This window comes from Crocuta crocuta, unplaced genomic scaffold (genome assembly GCF_008692635.1).
Source record: "Crocuta crocuta isolate KB4526 unplaced genomic scaffold, BGI_CrCroc_1.0 scaffold126, whole genome shotgun sequence".
Taxonomy (NCBI): Eukaryota; Metazoa; Chordata; class Mammalia; order Carnivora; family Hyaenidae; genus Crocuta; species Crocuta crocuta.
Window position 1 is genome coordinate 1486303 of NW_027531000.1, and position 21246 is coordinate 1507548.

At 40.7% G+C, this 21246-nt stretch overlaps 1 protein-coding gene across 2 annotated transcripts in view; it reads right to left on the minus strand.

The window, feature by feature from the left end:
- SUCLG2 (succinate-CoA ligase GDP-forming subunit beta) overlaps window positions 1–21246 on the minus strand; it is a 260803-nt gene that overhangs the window by 211112 nt on the left and 28445 nt on the right. For both annotated transcript variants that reach the window (XM_077770601.1, XM_077770600.1), the window contains exon 2: window positions 3143–3284. In XM_077770601.1, the coding sequence (XP_077626727.1) occupies window positions 3143–3284 (142 nt within the window). The remainder of the gene's footprint in view (window positions 1–3142; window positions 3285–21246) is intronic.

Genomic DNA, 21246 nt, shown 5'->3' on the forward strand with positions numbered 1-21246 from the left:
TTGGAGTAACCTCCAGAGGTGACAAATTCCATTTGGGCCAGGAAAGATGGAGGCACCCACAAATAGACACCCAACAGGCAACCAGGAATGTGGGTCCAGACACAAAGAAAGAGCTTTATAATCCACACAGAGATTCCTGGAAATCACAGGCATGAGTAACACCAACACTTATTTTCAAAATATTTTACACGTATCGCTGTGTATCAAATACATCCAAGTATGAATAAAGTTGAGAGGTAGTACACAAATACATTTCAGCCATTTATAAAGTTTTCAAATTAAAATATGAAATCTTAACACAGGATCAAGAAATACTGATCACACACCTCGGATCTGTCTCTGAATTTGAATCATGACAGTGGTGAACCCCTTGGAATCATATGCTAATAATGATGATGACAGTAACAAATTCTTATATAGCACTTACCACACATTAAGCATATTATCCTTTTCTGTAATTTTTCTCCATTAAAATATCCTAATTATAGGGCAGATGTCCCATTTTAAGTGCAAGGAGAAAGATGCATGTGTAGTCCAGCTTTAACCTTAACTTCAAATCTATTTACTAAAACTTGTGCTACTGGTTCCTATCTACCTTGCAGCAACAATAAAATAAGGTGAGCACTGTGAAGTTTTGCCAGATTCTTCTTGTTTTGCTTTCTCTAGCCAACCTCAGTGACTTTTATACTTACAATCAATTTGTTTCATTTTTAACTAACTGGACTTGGTACCATCTCTTCTTTCACTACTACAAATATTCCCTCGGATCAAAATTGTCTGTTATACAACAAAAGCCAGAGGGGACCTTCCTTCCTCCAAAAGTCCTCACTGAGTAAGAAAAGGATTACTCATTCATTCAGCAAATGAGAGCCTTGGATTCCTTCTCTAAATTCCCTTTTAGCTGTGAACAGGATCAGAGAGGCACTCCCATGGCCACATCACTTAAATGACATATCAAAGGTTTGCACGGCCAAGCCACAGACACAGCCGTGTCATTCTCATTTTCCTAAAACCACTCCTCAAGAAACAAAATGGCTTTTTGGAAAGTGTACTTTAATTTTCTCAATTTTACTTTTCTTTTAAACTTGCTTTATTGTCTGTCTCTTTTCCTGCCTTCACCCTGGGCCCAGCATATAAAGGCCACCCCATTAATTCCTGAAGAGCAAAAATTCTGTCTTTACACAGTATAGAATGCCCAACCACAAAGCAGCAGCTAAATAAATGATTATAAAACCAAATGGTGACTAAGAAGCCACTTAGTTCGGTAAGCCCAAATCTCCATTGAAAATGTGAAACATAAGCCCTCTCTGCTATGCTATGCCTAACTGGGGAGAGAGTGGTAATCAGCCGATTTCCAGAATCCCCTTAAGAAGGACCCTTATATCTGGAATACTAGTGTGTCAGCACATTTGAAGAAATAATGGGGAAAATGAAGACCAAATACCAACTTGAACTTTACATTTCTTTGTTCTCATTATCCATTCCCCAAATCACAGGAGTATAAAACAAAAATGATCCTTTCATGTAAAAAGGCTGGAGTACTAACCTTTACTGAGTCTATTCTCACACCGCACAGAGGAGCTCTCATCCAGGTGTGGGGCGAATGTTATCATTTTTTTTTTTCCACCATGAAAACCAATTCTGATAGTTTTTGAAAATGAAACCAATTTCCATGTCTTAAACTATAAGTCACTCTCAATTTCTACATTTAGCATCTGAAAATTACCAATTAATTTCTTTCTCAACTGTAAGTTTTAAAAAGAGGGCTTGCTTCTCTTCCACAGCTGTATCCACGGTGCCTAACACATGTGGCTGACAATCAATAAATATTTGTTGAAGGAAAGAATAAACATACATTTCAACTGACAAAACATAGAAAGGATCTGGCAGATAAGCATCTGGGGGAACTCTGGAAGGGAGATAAAAGAACGATTACTAGCTGAAGTACCTCACTGCTTACTCTTAAAAGAGCATAGAAAATTGGGAAATTGAAATATGGAGCCTGCTCCTATCTTGCACTCTCAAACTTGTTTGTTACAGCTGCCTGGCAAGGGCAGTTAGCAGATGCTCTATTCTCTCTGGTGGGAAACAATTGCTCTCCAAGACTGCAGGCAAATATTACATATGTACATCCTTCTAGTGTCCAGATCTATGCTGACACCACAGCCACCAGCCCCACCTGTCTATCGAGTATCTGAATATGGTTTGTGTGACATGAGATGGGCTGGAATGTCAGATACAAACCAGATTTCTGAAGATTAGGAGGAAAACTGGACGTACACTGTTCCACTGATAAGTGTTTTACATTATTTACATGTTGGAATGATAATAGTTTGGATATATTGGGGTAAACGAAATATACTATAAAACTAATTTCACCCATTTCTTTTTACTTTTCTGAATACAGAAAATTCTGAAATACTTATGTGGCTCACATTATATTTCTAGTGGGCAGTGCTAATCCAGACTGACAGTAAGAAAGTCTGTAGGCTTCCAGAAGGAATATTCATGGAAAAACAGCTGGATCTGGTTCCTACTTACTCAATCTATAATTAGGGAAATTAGTTATTTTCTACCACCTACCAATGTATAGTCTCCTTTAAAGGCTCACACCAGCATTAGGAGATAACAGATTAGCCTTAATTTTTAGATAAGGAAACTGAGGCCCAAAAAGAAGGCACTTATACAAAGTTACAGAGCTCATAAACGGGAGGGCAAAACCCTGACCCAAACTCAGCATGTCCAAAGGCATGTTTGTTCTTCCCCTTCCTCTCCTCCACTTAGAGAACTTTCCCTATTAGAGGCTTAAAAAGGATGCCAATCATCTTTCCTGCCTTACCCTGCTGTGGGCTTCTCTTTGACACTCTATGCCCGTATTTCTCCCTGCCACTATCCCACAGAAAAGAGAACTACGTGAAAAGGTAGCTGAAATTTTTGGTAAAATTACCACAGTGACATCGCAGATGCTGCTATCTCGTGAAAAAAGAATCGAGTTTTCCTAATTGGGTCTTTTTGCCTTTGCAATTCAAAAGCTCTCCACGGTATCATCATAGCCGGTTCATATAACCAGCTACTGGGACAGGGCTACCTGTGAAGTTGCTAATTTGGGCAAGTGTATTTCACCTGTTGTGAATTAGCTTACTTAGTTTCTTAGCAGCCTCCAGAGCTTCCTTTGCACTGTCTGCTACAAAGAATCTTTGAACTTTCACTCCATTTTCAGACATGAGTTTCTTGCTCTGGTATTCCTGCAGGTTCAGCCATCGTCGGGGGGTTAACTGCACTGCCTAGAGAGATTGAGAGAGAGGAGGGGTAAGAATGCTTATAAATAACAGGAAAATAACAGTCAACGTATGTATCCAGTCTTAAAGGTACCCACAAACGACAATCAGCAACACCTTTTTTTAAAAGGAAAAAAATTCCGGGTCACGTGAGCAGCTCAGTCGGTTAAGCGTCCGGCTTCGGCTCAGGTCATGATCTCACAGTTGTGGGTTTGAGCCCCGCATTGGGCTCTGTGCTGACAGCCAGCTCAGACCCTGGAGCCTGTTTCAGATTCTATGTCTCATTCTCTCTCTGATCCTCCCCTGCTCACGCTGTCTCTCTCCCTCTCTCAGAAATAAATAAAACATTAAAAAAAAAAGGAAAAAAATCCTATATAAATTCTACATGCTTGTTTTTCGAATCAAAAATATTAAAGACAACCACAGGCACAAATGAAGGCAGATTTAAAGAAATGGTGAAAAGTGAATAGGGTCTATCACCTAGCTAACAAGAAGGTACCGAAATCAATTTCCTGGTTTTGATATTGACAAAATGTGAGGAGGAGAAGAGGGAGAAGGATATGTGGGACTGTTGCTTGTTTTCTTCTTTTTTTTTTTGCAGCTCCCTGAGTCTATAAATATTTAAGAGTAAAGAAAACTGTTTAAAAAAAAATAAAAAGTTATTTTCTTAAGTTTATTTATTTGAGAAAGAGAGAGCATAGGNACTGCGCTGTCAGTGCAGAGCCCGACTCGGGGCTGGAACCCACAGGCCGTGAGATCATGCCCTGAGCCAAAACCAAGAGTTGGAGACAACCACCTAAGCTATCCAGGCACCGCTAAAAAGTTACTTTCTAAAATGTTAAGAAATGAATTATAGAGTATATACATTCCCCCATTCCCACCCCAAATAAGGTCATAGCATTATTTTAATAACTGTGTGCACACTGTTAATCAGTGTAAGGTATCTCAGAAAATTTTTTTAACACTTTGAGGTTCAATGGACCCAGACTAAGACACTTCTTTGCCATGCTTTTTAATGGACTCTAGGTAAAATCATTATCATTGAAGGAGAATATCTCTTTTACAAACCAAATTTGAGGATAGTAACCTGAATCATCATAAATAAATTACTTCCTAAACACTGCAACTCATATATTAACTATTAATGTAACTTTGCTTAAGTATCATGTAGAAGTGGTTTTTTCCAATATGCACTATTAATTACTTTTTAATCTGTGCTTAAAGAAAGTAATTAAGGAGCAGAATAACATGAACAAATAAATTCTGATTTTATTAAATAAGAGCAACAGCATTCCCTATTTTGAAGAGAAAAAAGAATGAATATACCTAGTTTAAACTCATTTCCATCCATGAGTCCTGATGCAAAAACAAAACACAAAAAAACAAAAAAAACCCCTGCCCAACAGTAGGTAAGAAAACAATGCCAATAATGCACAAACCAAAAAAGTCAGCCATACCACAGAATCACAAGAGTGGAGGAAAATCACCTGTCACGCTGCCTAGTGTCTTCTGTCAATGGCCTTGAGGGATGGCCAGGGCAGTATCACACAGACCATAAACTCAGGTCCAGAGGGCTTTACAACATGGAACCATTAGATTTCAGGACCTCAAATGTGTCCTTAAAATGGCATTTTCTTCTGCAGTCTCTAAGCTATAATGCACTCGTGGAGGTCTTCTGGTTAAAGGACATTCCAAGGAGGCTCTAGAGCCTTCCAACTAAACTGAGTTTTACTCAAGGGCAGAGTGTGTCTTCAAATTGTTTGTATCTTTAAGAAGAATATGATGGTGCTTGGCATATGGAAGATACTCAAGAATGGCCAAATACATAAGTCCTGCCTTTTGTCCTTTTGTTTCCCAACTACAGACAATTTTTCATTTCCACAAAGTAACTTTCACTAAAAATAGAAAAGCAACAGTCTTTCAGACCTAAAACAAAATAATTTTTACACACTCATAAAAATTCAAATTTTGACATGATCTAGCCTAAAGATATCTTTCTGTTCCATCCTTCTGAATAGTACCAGAGTTTTAAAATAAATTGACAAAAGAAACTAATTTGACAATAAATTATTTGTAAAAAAATAAAAAATAAAAAAAATAATAAAAGTTTTATACAAATAAAAAAATAAAATAAAATAAATTGACAAAGAAGTATGGTCATATCACTTACTGTATGATTTATTAACTGTATATTATTTGTTAATCTTACTTCTGAATTTTAAGTCTTGATGAAATATTAGTTAATTTGAAAAACAAAATTTCACACATGAACATACATATTCACTTAACAGTCTCAATAACACATCACAAAATGTACCAAAAAATTCAAGTTTAAGACATTTAGTGAAAGCTCCCTAATGAAAGAAAAGATTAAACATTAGTTATATACTAACATAACTAACAGGGATCACTTTTAAAAGGCAGGTGGGGAAGGATCAATAGATTAAGTATATGTTATCATACCAACTTAAAGCCATTAACAGAATAAGAAAAAAAAATACAATTTGCAAAGAGCATTTGAGAGAGACTAAAACTGCCACAGTATGGTCTGGTCAATTCCTTTTCATTAGAACACTCACCGTATTAATTTTGGATATGTTAATGCAATCTGCTGCAAACTAATTGCAATTGATCCAGAAACCAGCTTCATAGACATATAATACATATTGACCGTTTCTACATTGACTCAGATGAAAAAGCCTGCTTTAAGTCTGGTGCTCTTAAACTGAAAACCAACAAAGTGAACACAATCCTGAGCTATTGCAGATATCCAAGCTATCACTCCACAAAGCAAGCATCTTACAGAATCATCTACCTTCGTCAAACCTAAGCTCAGAAGGGTAGAGTCCCTAACTGGGTCTAAAACTGCATGAACTCAACTGTACTGACTAAGAATTTGTGGTATGTCTAGAGAGGAAAAGGTTAAATCCACCTCTGCATTTTTGGGAGGAAGAAAAAAAGGAGAAGAGAAAAGTGGATGGTTTCAAGTATGCTGGAAATATAATCAACTGCTGAATCATAAAAACAATAATAAGAATAGTTTCATGTTCTATTATGGAGCATTGGCCATGTGTAGGCATTATACTAAGCACGTGTGTTATTTAATACTCAAAGCAATCATGAAAAGTGAAGTAGTAGTATTTCTCTCTGCAGCGGTTACTGATGCAAACTTCCTTCATTGCCTTAGATGAAATTAGGTACAGTCGTGTAACACAGTTCATAAATACATATGGTGTATAACTCATCTGGACCAACATTTGATTGCCAACCCTCGTCCCCCTAAATTCTGTCTGGACCTGGGGATGGGAATATTCATGTGGGAAGCTAATCTATCATCCAGGAGCCTCCATGAAGACAGACACATTCCCCAGTCATTCACAAAGAATGTGTCATGAAAAATGAAACTTTATGGATTTTTAGCCACTGAGATTCAGAAGATTACTTCTTAGTGTTGCAGAACCTAGACTATCCGTAGCATCCTGACTTACAAAAACTGTCTTGAGGCACCTGGGTGGCTCAGTTGATTGAGTGTCCAACTTCAGCTCAGGTCATGATCTCACTGTTTGTAAGTTCAAGCCCCATATTAGACTCACTGCTGTCTGAGTGGAGCCTGCTTTGGATCCTCTGTAACGTACCTCCACCCCAGCCCCTCCCCTGCTCACGTTCTCTCTCTCAAAAATTAATAAACAAAGCAAAACAAAACAAAACCATCTTACAAATCAGGAAACCCAGGCTGAGAGTTAAGTCAGTGGCCAAAAACCACAGGCAACTGTCAAACAGCAAAACTTCTCTGATCAACAGTATTGATCCGCTGTGTAACACTGTTGGTCCCCTGTGTTTATATTCTGGTCCCACATTCCCGGAGGCCCCTTGATGATAAAGACTAAGCCAGGATAAGTGGGATTATGTCCATGTCTTCAAAAGGCCAGAGTCTACCAGAATGGAATTCTCATGAAACGCTGGCACAGTGTGTGTGAGGTCAAATGTAAAAGCTTCAGGCTTTGGGAAGAAGGAAAGTGGAGATGCGAGCAGAGGTTGTCCGAAGACACTGGCAGAAGCAGTTTATTTTAGCTTATAGGAAGACCTGTTAAACCCCTATCCTACTATCTTCCCAGGGACTCCATGAACTCCAGAATGTGAGCAATGGAAAGCAGTTTGAAGACCATTTGACCCAGTACATTCAACTGTTTCTCTCAGTTATTTGCCTGTTTGCCTTCAGGTCAGTCCCCAGGTCTTTGCCAACTGGCTTCTGCCTAAATTCAAGACTGCGTTCAGAGACTGAAAAGTTAGAAAGTATCAGGCTTTGTCTTCCTCTTTCTGAGTCAGGGGGCAACTCTAGCAACTGACTGCCGCTCTTCTGACATTTCACCCCCCATCTCACCCCAGAAAGCCCCTCCTTCATAATTCCAGCTCACACTGTCTGCCCCACCTGGACTCCTGCACCCAAGGGCTGGCCCTGGACTCTGATACCACCACCTCCTTCTACCCCTCAGGCTCATAGAGATTCCTGCTGTTGCCAATCCCTGGGTTACCTTCGCAGCCCCTCTTTGCCTTCCAAAAGTCCTAACGCTTTTGTCAGTAACTGACTCCCCTCTTTAAACCTATGAAACAACGTGGCACTCCACAGAACCCAAAGGTGCCCCTTCAAGGCACAGGAGGGGAGGGGCAATGGCAGGGGCCCACTTAGGAAGGGGACTTTGGGACCGTACTCTGCAGCAGTTTCTCAGGCAATCACATGTTTCAGAGACTGGGGTTCCCAAGTATGGAGGGACTACTGGGGTCCAACCTCCTCATTTTACAGTCAGGGACCTTGAGGCCTAAAGAGGGAAGGATCCTCTAGAGAGCCAGAAGCAGGTGGACAACTAAGCTCATTCCAATTTTCTTTCCTTCTTTCACACAGATTTTGGCAAAGTGACCGTATTAGGAACAGCACCACATTCTCAAAACAGCTGGGGTGGGTGGGCATCCAGGGTTAGTTCCGTCTGGACTTGCACGCTGGCCTTTCCATGGCTACCTTCCCTATCATGTTTCTTGGCCAGAACAAGCATTTCCAAGCTTAGGGAAAGTAGGAAATACAACTTAAAAGAAAAGCACAGCACAAAGATTTAAGGGCCTGTGGGAACAAGGGAGCAGAGGTAGACGAAAAAAGAACGAAAAATGAAGAGAAAGACAAAGAGAACCAAGAGATAAAAAGACAATGACTAAGCAGGCAAAAATTCACAAGAAAACTCAAAGCACAAAATTAGACAGCTACACAGGAAAAAATGACACGACCGAGAAATCATCCTTCGTCCCACAGTTTTAAAATTAGAGGTGCCAAGACTACTGAAATAGCAGCACAGGAGGAGAAAAAAATCAATAAAGGGAGTAAAGAAAATGTCATTGAGCTGAGCGCCCCCCAAAGGGAAGGTTGGTGAGCCACACCTGCCCACTGGCTCTCAGCACTCCCTCGGTCTTTCTGCAGCCTGATGGTCCCTAGCACCACTCCACTCAGGAAGACAGAAGAGCGAGTCTTAAGAGGAGCCAAAAACCCACTGATAATTAGGAAAGTGGAAATTACAGCAAAAACGAAGGTTTGGTGATGACACTGGTGAAGGTAGGCTGAGACGCGCTTCCCTGTACACTATGCACCCGTGCAAAGAGACCAGTGCAAGCACCTTCAAAACCAATGTGACGGCATTTACGAAAATGAGAACAACGAACACCCTCTGAGCTGGAAAGTCTCCTTCTTGGGTGTTTAACCTAGTGAACCATGTACTGGGGATATACAGTGGAATCTTCTGTGTACCGCTGAACATAATAAAGGGTAAAGTTGGAAGGTAATCTAAATGCACACCAAATAGGAAAGGGGCTGAATAAACCACAGTATATGAACCATTCAAAATATCAGTGGTAACACAATAGCAGCCAGTATCCATGTGGTCTCCTACTTCTCAGTTCTTTTGTAGCAAGGGTGCCAAAACTTTAAAGCAACCATGCACAGCCCTCCAGGACCCTTTTCCTGGGCTGCAAGGTCCTGAAAACTCCATGTGGGGAGGATGCAGTCACATGGCTGAAGCAGCTGGATTACTGACTGACTGTATAGACCACTGCCTTGGCCCGGGAGTCACCTCACTGTCCTATGCATGAATGAGAAATAAACCTTTGATATGTTTACCACTGAGACCTTGGGAATAACTTGTAATTGCCTCATCGAACTAGTCTAGGCTGATAAGTATGGATGTCCTAACATTGATTGTTCTCCAAGGCACAGTACTGAAAGAAAACAGCCAGGTTTTTTCGATATTTAAAGTAGAATAACATTTGTATTTCTGACACACATGTCCACACACAAAGCAACATTCTCTATCTTTTAAGAAGGGATGTAGCTATAGGTACATACGTGTGTAGGGAAAGGTCCAGATGAAGTTCACTAACTCAATGCCAGTAAACTTGGGAAGGCAGACCAGAAAGATGGTAATCAAAGGAAGATGTACCCTAGGTTATAATTTTAAAACATTTTTTTATAGAAAAACATTCATTTATTATTTGTGCAATGAAAATCAATCTACTTAGAGACACCATTGAGGGGAAGTAATCAAACCTAGGCTTTAACCCAACTGCATAGCCTTAAGTACCTATTAACTCATCTGGGAAATGAGGGCTTGCACCCTTACTTTAGCGGAGCAGAGTTCTCCAAATATGCTGTGAAATCAAGGGGAGGGGGCCAAAGGCTTGCATTCTCTGTTACACAGAACTACCACCCCTAATATAAACTCCTGCTGTGAGATAGGAAGAGGCTGTTAAACCTCATTTCAAGCTCTCAACAGCAACGACGATGGCAGAATACAAACAAGGAATTAGCTGTACACTCAGAGGAAAATATATTCCCCTCTCCTTGCACGCACGGCAAGGAAGGCAGATGCTCAGTGGGCTGTGGCAGGCCAAGAGTTGGAATGTGCTTGTTATATTTTAGTTTTTGCCAATGTTATTCTGTATGCAAATTAGCACCCATAAATCTACCTTAGTCACGTTACCTAGGAAATACGAGGCTTCAAATAAATGTGTTGATGCACATGAAAAGACAGATATAACTCCATGTGTCTCAGTATGGGTATCACAAAATAAAAGACCCGCTTGCTTAAAACAGTCTTTGATGAAGAAATCACTTCACTACCACCCTGTATAAGAGATTAAGTGTAATCCTGTTTATAAGAGGAAGATTGTAACAGCAGCAGCAATAATAATAATAATAATAACAGTACTTTTCTGTTTAACACTTAATGTGATGATGTCAACTCTTCCTTCAGAAAGACAACATGCTAAAAAAAAAAAGCAACATAGTGATAGAAGCCTAAGCCTATGGAAAAGAAAAAATAATGTCAGACTTGGAAGAAAGCATAGGAGTATGGGTAGTGACACTTTTTTATATTTCATTATAGGTTCAGGCTAAAGTGTGGGGCATTCATTTGGAGTCACCTTTGGAAACACACCATCCCTTTTATCTACAACCAGAATGTTCCTGACCCTCTCTCCTTCACACAATGTAAAGAAATGAATTAGCCAATTAATTAGTACTCTGTGGCTGAGCTCTTTACTCTAGTAGGGATACAGGGAGACCATGATCACTTAAACAATTGAGGAAACTAACAGGCCCATCCTCACAGGTCGCTTTGAGGATTAAACGAGTTAAAATGTGCAAATCAACTGGAATAGTGTGTACCAGATCATAAGTACTCAAAAGAGTGTTCTGCTATTGTTATTAATGAAGAACTACAAAGGGGGAAAGAAAGTGTCACAAGGAAATACTGAACAATCCCTAAAATAAAAACAGTAGGTGATCCCACAGCGATAAAAAAGTGCCCACAGTGTTCTGCTGTTCGTTTTAAATGCATATAGGAGAGTATTTTTAAACTGTGATAGTGGAGGGGCGCCTGGGTGGCTCAGTTGGTTAATCGTCTGACTTCAGCTCAGGTCACGATCTCATGGTTTGTGGGTTTGACCCCCGCGTCGGGCTCTGAGCTATCAACAAAGAGCCTGGAGCCTGCTTCAGATTCTGTGGTTCCCTCTCTCTCTGCCCCTCCCCTGCCTGTGCTCTGTCTCTCTCTCTCAAAAATAAACATTAAAAAAAAAAAAAAACATGAACTGTGATAGTGGCATCTCCACACTTAAATCACTCAACAGTCACAGAAAGAGAAAGGACAGTTATTTACAGTAAGAAGGACCAATCTGACATTCAGTAAGCAAATTAACATATGCCATTTGTGCTAAGTACACTGACTTTCTATCTCATTTGAGCCAGGGTACTCCCCACCGCACAGATGAGCAAATGTGAGGGGTCAGGGAGATTAAGTAACTTATCTAAACCTACTCAGCTGGGTAAATGAGTCAAGATTTGAATACAGGACTAAAAAACCCATGAGCTTCCTATTATCCTAAAGTGTTGGGGGGGGGGTTGCGGGTTTTTGTTTTGTTTTGTTTTGTTTTGATTTTTGGTCAGTCTCTGAATCCTGCATCAATAAAAAGGTCTTAGAATGACCACAGACAAAATCTACTCTGCCATTCCTGACTTAAATATACAGTTTTCCCTTTCAAAGGAGGGCAGATAAAGCAGCTGACAAACTGAGAACACTAACAATGGTGGTATGGTAACTGATGGAATGTGTGGCTCCACCAGAGAAAAGGACTAGAGAAGGAAAATGAAGTTCACTGATGAAGACGAACAGCTGGGCTCTTCTTTTTTTTTTTTTTTTAAGATCTTTTTTTCCTGAGAGAGAGAGAGAGAGAGAGAGCGTGAGCGAGAGCGAGCAGGGGAGGGTCAGTAGCTGGGCTCTTCTTTACAAGAGATCAGCCTAGGATCAGACAAGGAGCCGGAGGTCACTTTTGTTCCTCTGGCACTGTATCTCTGACAGTACCACACCTCTCTGTCTAAGGATCCCATGGTAAGGGGTAGGGGGTCAGCATCTGTTAAAAAAATTAAATAATATGTCCTACCAGAAAAGAAATTAAAGTTCACCTTTCATACTATCCAGAAATTGGATCACAGCAGGTTTCAATTTTAGAATTAATTCTTCTTGGGGTACCTTGACAAAATCTTGTGTTTTTAAACCAAAGCAAATACTACCTAACATGGAAAGTGCCATGAAGTTACAGAAGGTATACTATACACTTGGCAAGCATTACCTCATTTAAATCTCACAACAACCCTACAAGGAAAAAACTGACAGAAGCCCATTTTACAGGTGAGCAGATTAAGGCTCAGACTAGCTAAGTGTTCCTAAGACTAACAAAGATGGTGAGGGGCTGGGCCATACTTCAAATGCAGGTGTGCCTGACTCCACATCCACTCTTCAGTGAAACAGTAGCAGGGAATGCCCACCTCCAACCCTCCACCCCCCCCCTGCCCCCTTGGGCCAAGTCCACAAAAGTGGGTCCTGAGCAGTGACCGGGGCAGGAGGAGATAACAGAAGGCCATGGATAGATTTCACTGCAGGAAGTTACAAAGCTGTCCTGAAAATGAAGCTAGAGAGAAGAATGGGAAGCTGTGAATGAAAGAAAGATTCCTGGATGAGTTGCACTAAGTCAAAAGAATTAAGATTCTCAAAGATACCGCCTCCTTCTTTTTTCCTAGGTTCAGCAGAAAAGCAGCATTTTTTTCTTAAGGAGCAAAGAAACGTAAAACTCTTTGTAGTCAGGACAAATACCCAAAGGAAAGTTCATTCTGTAACTCCATACCACTTCTCTGCCAGCAGCAAGAAAGAGAGGAGGGAAAATACAACCTTGATAAATATTAGTGCTATTAACACAAAAGCGGAAACAAATGTATGAAAGGCACTAAAAGGAATGAAGTGCATCATTTCAAAATCCCTGCTCATCCCCTACTGGAGAGAGTGCCAGTGCAACTGTGTTACACAGGAAAATTACCTTAATTTCATCCTGTGAACAGAAGTGGGCATGGTTTATTTACATGAAGAAAGAAAACAAAATAAGGGATGGTAAATATACACTTGCATTTAACTCTACTAGGGAAACTGACAGAATCTATACTTTGTACATTCATTTCACAGTCTTCCACTGGGCATTTATAATGTGGTGGCCACTGTGTTTGGCATCTGAGGTCTGCTGGTCCTCAGCACACACAAGTTCTCTGCTGCCACAGGGCTCGTGTCCTAGGAGCAGACGCAGGGAAGAAGGACGTGAACATGTAAGTGGAGAATAATTACAGAGTGGCACATGCTAACATACATATGATGAATTATGGAGGCAAAGAGCACACTGTATGGTAACCCCAGTAGAAATGACATTTGCACAAAGACCGAAAGACAGAAAGGTAAAAGGCATGTAAAGAAGCTGAGGAGAAACCTAGCAGGCATGGTCCAAGGCCCTGAGGCAGGACACAGTTAGTAGTGGGGAGCTAGGGGGAATAGGTCAGAGATGAGAATGGAAAGGGGAGCAGGGACCAGACTGTGCAGGGGTCCCTTGGAGGACCTCAGCTTGGAGGCTGTGGTCCAGAGTTTGGATTTTATTTACTCAGTGTTTTAAGCAGCGTACTGAGATCAGGTTCACACATTGGAAAAGTCACTGTTTTCTGTTTAGAGTAGGAAACCATTTATGAGAGCTGCATTAAACCAGACCACAGTGGGCAACCTTTTCTATAAACATTCAAATAGTAAATAGCCAAATAGTAAATCTGGATCTGAGGCCAGACATTCTCTGCTGCAACTCCACCTTTGTTAAAGCAGGCATAGATAATATAAAAAAGAATGGACATGGCTGTGTTCCAGCAAAGCTTTATTTGCAAAAACAGCTTTAGTGGAGCCGCCACAATTTGCAGACCCTCAACTAAATAAAAGAGAAGAGCAGTGGAGGTAGAAAGAGAGAGAAATGAAGGGATTTCAGGTAAGTCTGGTGACGAAATAAAGCTTACTCATGAATTAGACGTGGGCTTTAAGGTGACAGAGAATCTAGTATTAGATACAAACACACACACATACACACAACATACTTAGTTCATATGAATCTGGTGAATTTTACATGCCTGCTAGTTATAAAAGAAGAATTTCGTTAGAAACAATCTTAACTTCAGATTTTTTGCCCAAACTGGTCTTTGCATCACACTTAATTATTGAGAGTCCCATACACCATTCCACCACATCAGAGTGTCTGATTCTTTGATCATATAACCATCTTCCATTATTTAGTATTAATCCCAGTGCACAACATGCAAACCACCCTGATAGAGCCCCATTCTGCTGTGCTGGCCCATCTGCAGCTTCTTTCCAAGGAGAAAGTACAAGGCCTCCCTTGATTAAAGAGATACCATGTAAGAAAAGAAAGAGAGACAGAAAGACAGACAGAGACAGAGAGAGAGAGAGAGAAAGAAAGAAAGAAACTAAGAATGCAGAAGCTATGATCTATTCAATGAACACTGTAAAATAATTCAAATAAATGAGCCAGTTCTTGAAATATATCAGCGCAGATGTACTTCCAAAGTAAAACAAATAGAAGAAACAAGCAAGTGACAGACGAGAGGGACACATAAAAGTACACATACTTAAAAGAAAAAAAAATTAAACTATCTGAGAGACAAATGAAGGGATTCAGAGTATGACACCCCAAAATATGCCACTCTGGCAGCATAAGCATTATTTTGAGCTTAAGGTAACTAAAAAGCAGACACAAGAAAAACTGTTCCCCTTCTTCCTCCACCCAGGAGGGCAGAATGATTCTTAATCATGGGACCTAAATCTACACTCTTAGTCCAGAGACGACACCATGGGGTCACCATAACAAACTTCACTAGTCCTTATCTTCTACTGGTGTCCCCAGAGATTTACCTCCCTACAACCTGCTGCTCCTAGAAGCTTCAAGTCCTTTTCCATTCTCTTGACACTTCTCTGCAAATTTACTGTTCCTTTGTTAAGATACAGCATAAACCCAAGTTGTGACCACTGCTTTGAGTCACATACGAAGGTTCCCAGGGCTTTGTGCACCTGTTAACAAACTTTCTTTTCTCTAGTTAACCTGCACTTTGGCAGACTAACTTGCAGGACCTCAGCTAAGGAAACTAAGATGAGTATAGGAAACAAGTGTTCTCCTCACCTACATATACAAGTTGTCATATCAAAAGTCTGGAAGGTGTCATGTCAAGTTTAGGATAGTGACTCTGTTAGAAGAGAACGCTACAGGTCCCGGGAAGGGGCCCCAATAGACTTCAACTTTATCAGTTATGCTTTATGTCTTTTATTTAAAAATGATCTGAGAATACGTGAGAAAATAGCAATATTTAAAATGGTTCATATTGGACACACAGATGACTGTGACATAAATCTCAATATTCTGCATTTTTTCTAAATAAAAATAATTACATACTTAGTGTAATAAAGTTAATAACCACACAATTCCATGACGATGGATTTGTTAATCAATAAAATGAAAGAAAGTAGGCTATAAAGCATAATTGTAATCAGATAAAAAAATTAAAAATAAGATCTGGAAGAAACCTGAGATCGTGCCGAGACAGCAGCCCATGCTATATACAGGAGGGGCTGAGGCCTGGAGGCGTCACTACACCAGCCCCCAAGTGGGTACTGCCTCAATGAGCCAGGGCAGAGTATCTGTCTACATGCTCCACCACTGCCCTTGCAGCCACCAACACTACATCTCTGTAGAAGAGGCGAGCTCAGAGAAGGAGGGCAGCATGCTGGTTTTCATCTCTGAACTCTCAAAGGTTTGTGCCAAGCGCCTTTGTCTCATGTCAGGTTGATGCTCACAAAAATCAGGATTTTGCTCACTTATGACAGAAGTGAATAACTCGAAGATCTTTCCTGAAAATTAGGTCACTGTTTCATCTCCTAAAAATGTGTGTGTGTGTGTGTGTGTGTGTGTGATTTAACTCACTCAAGTGAGTCTTGCTACCTCTAGTAGCAAAAAGGGGTTTTAAAGAGTCTAAGAATAGTCTCGAGTAAAGTGCTAACTTCAAATCAAATTCAAAATGGCACAATAATAGTATAGCCCTGAGCTCAACCTTGATCAATCTGGGGCCATTAATTGCTCAGCTAACCCCAGCCAACCATTTTACACATTGACACATGCCATCAGAGCAGACTATTACTCTCACTACTTAAGAGAGTCAGAAGGGAAAACACTACAGATTTTTCTTCAACCACATTAAACAAAAAGATCATCAGGATGAAAAGACCTACAGGGGTGTTTTTCAAGTTCTCCATCTGGAATCAGCTCGTGATATGGAGCAAGTAAACAGATATACTGAGACAGAACACCCAACAGTCCAGGGGTGCTGGGAGGAAACATACATATAACCTTCGTAAAGGGGCTTTGCCATATGTGTGTTCAGCAGAGCCATGACAATGGGTCATGTGTGGTCAAACTCAGTGCATCTGATGCAGCTCCTTCATAAACCCATGTCTCCTTCCTTCCTCCACTCCCTTCGGTTCCCAATTTTAGCCCTTCTTAAACTAGTCCCAAAAGTCCTGTCCAATAAATTCAGGGAAAGCATGCAAGGGGCAGATTTTATGTCGATCAACCCACTCATGTTCCTTCTAACAATCTCATAGTGCTTAATAGTTCAGGATACATTTGAGTTTAATGGGATTTACCTGATAGAAATAGACTTCTCATCACTTCTTTAAAGTGGCAGCTTTGAGCGATCTAGCTAACTCAATCTCACAGGTTTGCCTGTCACCCTGGCATGCTGCAGAAATGACTGAGAGTAGGAAATGAGCGACCTTTGCTGGAGAAATTCCTGAGACTGTCTCTTTGACATTTTGAAGGTTTGCTGTACAGAATGATAATTGGTGTCTGCAAGGTTCTAAGTCCACTGTTTGTGTTCAGAAACTGATTTCATTCTTGTTGATGAATGAAATATTGCTCCTATGTTAAGCTAGGCCTTACAATTTTCTATTAAGAAAGGTGACATTATACACATTATCCCTTTTTTCACATTTGCATTATTAGAATCCTCATTTACAGAAGAAATTATATCCCACTGACCATCCCAATACCCTATGTATCATGTCCTAGTTATGAAATAAAAGTGCATGCCAAATCTTTCAGTTCACATTAGTCATCTTTTCTCTGGCAATAATTTGAGTTTCTTTAGCCAGAGTCGGGGTGAGGGGAGGCGGAGAATCACAAAATCTTAACTATATCTGTGCAAATAAACCACAGAAGTTAAATTCAAGGCAGGCTTTCAGAAAACTTGGTAACATGAAAATGAAACTTAAAAATAATCCCTGAAAAGAGAATTTATACCACAGTGTAGCGTACATGACATTCACTTTCCTTCAGAAAACTTTTCCAAGAATACTGTCATTCATTTGAAAAGTCCTCTGTAATGATGGGGAAATCCAAAAAATCCACAAAGAAAAGAGAACAATCTGACCCTTGCAAACATTTAATTTGACACTTAATACCCAAGTAGCAAAGAAAATAATATTTTTATCATAGCATACCCTCTTAAAATTGGGAGATTCACTAAAACCAAAGAAATATCAAGTATGTTTAACCCCCATGATTTTTCTTTTAAAAACCTGTATTATACAGTGAAATGCTGTATGACATTACTACAATTGAACAAATAATCCAAACCAGAAGTTACCAGAGAAAATGAGACACAAAAGGGCAAAACATGGCATTTGCTCAGTAATGTCCTGATGACAGGTTCCAGAGCTGATACTGAGAAATGGGCCTAAGAGGATGAGATGAAGACTCGATAGGCCACCTTTCCCTGGCACTTATGGCAGGTAATCTTTTAACCTTGTTTACTTAAGCTAAATAAGAATATCAACTACAATAACCTTAAAAAGTTGTTGTAAAGTAAACTAAAAGATTTCTGTGAAATCCTTTTTCAATGGGGTCTGGGATCCAGAAGCAACTTCAGAGGCAAGAAATTCTACCATGATGGAAATACAGTGTTCATTACTTTCCATCTAGCCATATCCAGCCAGTATCCAAACAGCTACCTAAGGCCATTTGGATACTAAGTATCTCTTCTCTTGAGGATTTCCTTGTTTCTATGAGGGGGGACAGCCATCTGAAAATTGATCTCTAAAGATCCTACTATCTTTGAGGCCCCATACATTTGCAATCCAATAAGAAATGGATTGAAGTAAAATTCCACAGCTAAAAGAGTGCAGCACAAGACTGTACCAAAAGTGGGAATAGCTCTGGTTATATTTTAAATTTGAAAGCTAGAGACACAGGGAACAGAGGAGGTTCCAAGGCAAGCATTAGGAGGACCCTGGGCTCAGGGTATGCTCCTAGACAAAACCAGTAATTGTGGGGCACGGGGGACCAAGAGATGGCACTGTGCCCCAAGGGATCTCTGATACATGAAGAAAAACCCAGTTCCTGGCACCTACCATGTGGCCACACCCTCTCTACCTCACCCACAGTTACTGATGTCAGGATGCTGTAAGTACAGTATCAAGAATAATTAAACAATGGAGGCCCACCATCATCAGCAAAGAGAAACAAATGGAAGAACACGTGTGAGGAAAATAGATCATGGAGAATCCAGCACCATAAATCAGAGAGATGGGAGAAGACATTATTCCCACCAAAACATTAACTAGAAATCTTGAAAATTTAAAATTGATCATTCAAAGAAAGGGGGAGGCAAGGTTGAAAGTAGAGGGGATCAAATCAGAAAACAAGGTGGTGAGCTAGAAATTGAAGAAAGGTTCATGGTCAAATATTTGGGAAATACATAATTTTGCTTTCCTTACTTAGAGATTCTCAATATACATCTTCTTAAATGTTCTGAGAAGTCCAACCATTAAAAAAATCAATAACTATATTTTACACGGTTTTCCCACACTTGGGCCATATCTGGGATGTGCCAGTTATTGAGCTATTTTTTATCAGCTCCAAAACCTCCCTTCTAGGTGGCTCACCACATGGCGGGCTGAAACTCTCCAAATGACTTTCTCCTTTGCCAGCTGGCTTCCGCTACGTCCTGCCAGTACGGGGCACTGCTGGGAGACTAACAGGCTGAAGGGCAGAGAAAGTATCTATGTGCTCCACTCGGTGAGCCTGATGTTCTATCATCAGAGCCCCAGTCCCAGCTCTTCATCCTAGCTGTAGCAACTGCTGGCCAGAGCAGTTATATGCAGCTTATAGGTTCCGCCAGCAATCCCACAGCAGCCTCAGAGCCCTGGGAACCATCCAGGCAGTGCCCCTTCCTTAATGCTCTGGGTCCCCGCTCTGCAGGAAGGCCCCCTCTATGTTTCCGAGCTCTTCCAGGGCCTCAATCACTTCTTTTATTCCACGCATGGCAGCTGTTTCCTGCAGTTACAATCTCTGCTGGAGTCTGAGTTCTTTTTGCCCTTCCAATACTTCCTTAATCAATTCTCGAGGTTAAATGATCCCTGTTAAAATAACTAAGGTAGTTTCCAGACTTCTGACTGGACCCCAAATTACTAAAGTGGTAGGAGAAGGGAAAGTATGAAAACACAGAGCAATTTAGTGAGTGCTTTTCCCTGCTTAATACTTTCTTACCTATAACTAATATTCTTTAGTTGCACAGCTAAGACACCACCTCCATGGAGCAAACACCTATCTTGTTCAAGGATGAATGCCCAGCACCTAGAGCACTGCAAGATACACAGTCGGTACTCAACTCAATTTTTTATTGAATGGGTCCATGTATGAACGTTACAAGACAGATGAAGGTAGACATGTATCCAAATTCTCTCAGGAGTTTATGGCTCTCAAGCCAAATCCAGCTGGAAGGAATATTTTGGTAAGCTGGTTGGAGAGAGTGGATGAGACACCCTGAAAGGCATGTTTAAGTAGTCAGAGATAACCACTAAACTCCCATCTAAGAGAAGGGGGTATAGTTGACTACAGGACTTTCTGATGTGTGGAAATTCAAGTCTGGGGACAGAATTAACTGTTCCATACAACACAGGAGAAGCTTCTCAGTGTGAGGGGAGAAGGCTGAGCAAAAAAAAGAAAAGAAGAGACAAAAGACTCACCTCACAATAGAGTCTGAGATAGGCTGTCATTTGCCAAGGTTTGCCAAGCCTTAACATTTCCCCTCGGCATAATCTGGCTCACTGATGCTTTGGTGGAAGAACATTCTTTGTGCCAAATATCAAGAGATACTGAGCCCTACAGTGAATGAACCATTTCCTAGCACCACATACATTATGTGGTTCTTCCAAAACAATTTTCCAATTCTCTTACACCAACTAGATGTCTAACAATTCAACTCTGTCACTAACTCCCACAGACTAAAAACTTAGCCCCACAAGATGACCCCCAATTCAGACACCAGCTGCAAATGGGGTTCCCAGGGGCCCACACTTCTGCCCAGTCAGCTACAAATGCAAGGGTGTGACACAGAGCTCCTCTGCCTTCTTGGAATATCCCACTCTCCCAGGCAGCAGTTAGATTTGTTTACCAATCTGGAAGCTCCCCTCATCTCTGTGTTTCAGAGTTTACATCAAGCTTTCAGTACACAGGAATGGCTGACTAAATGACTTTCCACTGTTGACTGAACTCTACCATCTCCAGGCCCCCTCCCCTACCCAGAGGTGGGGTGAAGAAGGGGAATGAAAGTTCCAACAGTCTAAGCTCCCCCAGGCAACCTCCGGAAGCAATCTAAGGACCACCAGGAGTCACCTCATTAGCATAAACTCAGGTTTGGCTGAAGGGGGCTTGTTACCAATAACAAAAGACACTCCTACTACTCAGGAAATTTCAAAGGTTTTAGGAGCTTTGTGCCAAAGACAAAATACGCATTTTTCTATTATGCCATGCATCATGTGATAGAAAAGTCCACTTTATGGGGACTGCAGTCTCTTATCCTGCTCTCAGCTCCCTTCTTATCCTACAACCCTAAGACACAAAAGAAAAGAGTTGTGATACAGCCATATGTATCAAGCTTGTTAAAAAAGCATTCAGAGTATTGTAAGTATATAAGGCACCAAGCTCTACTTACTATAAAGAAATGAAACCAATT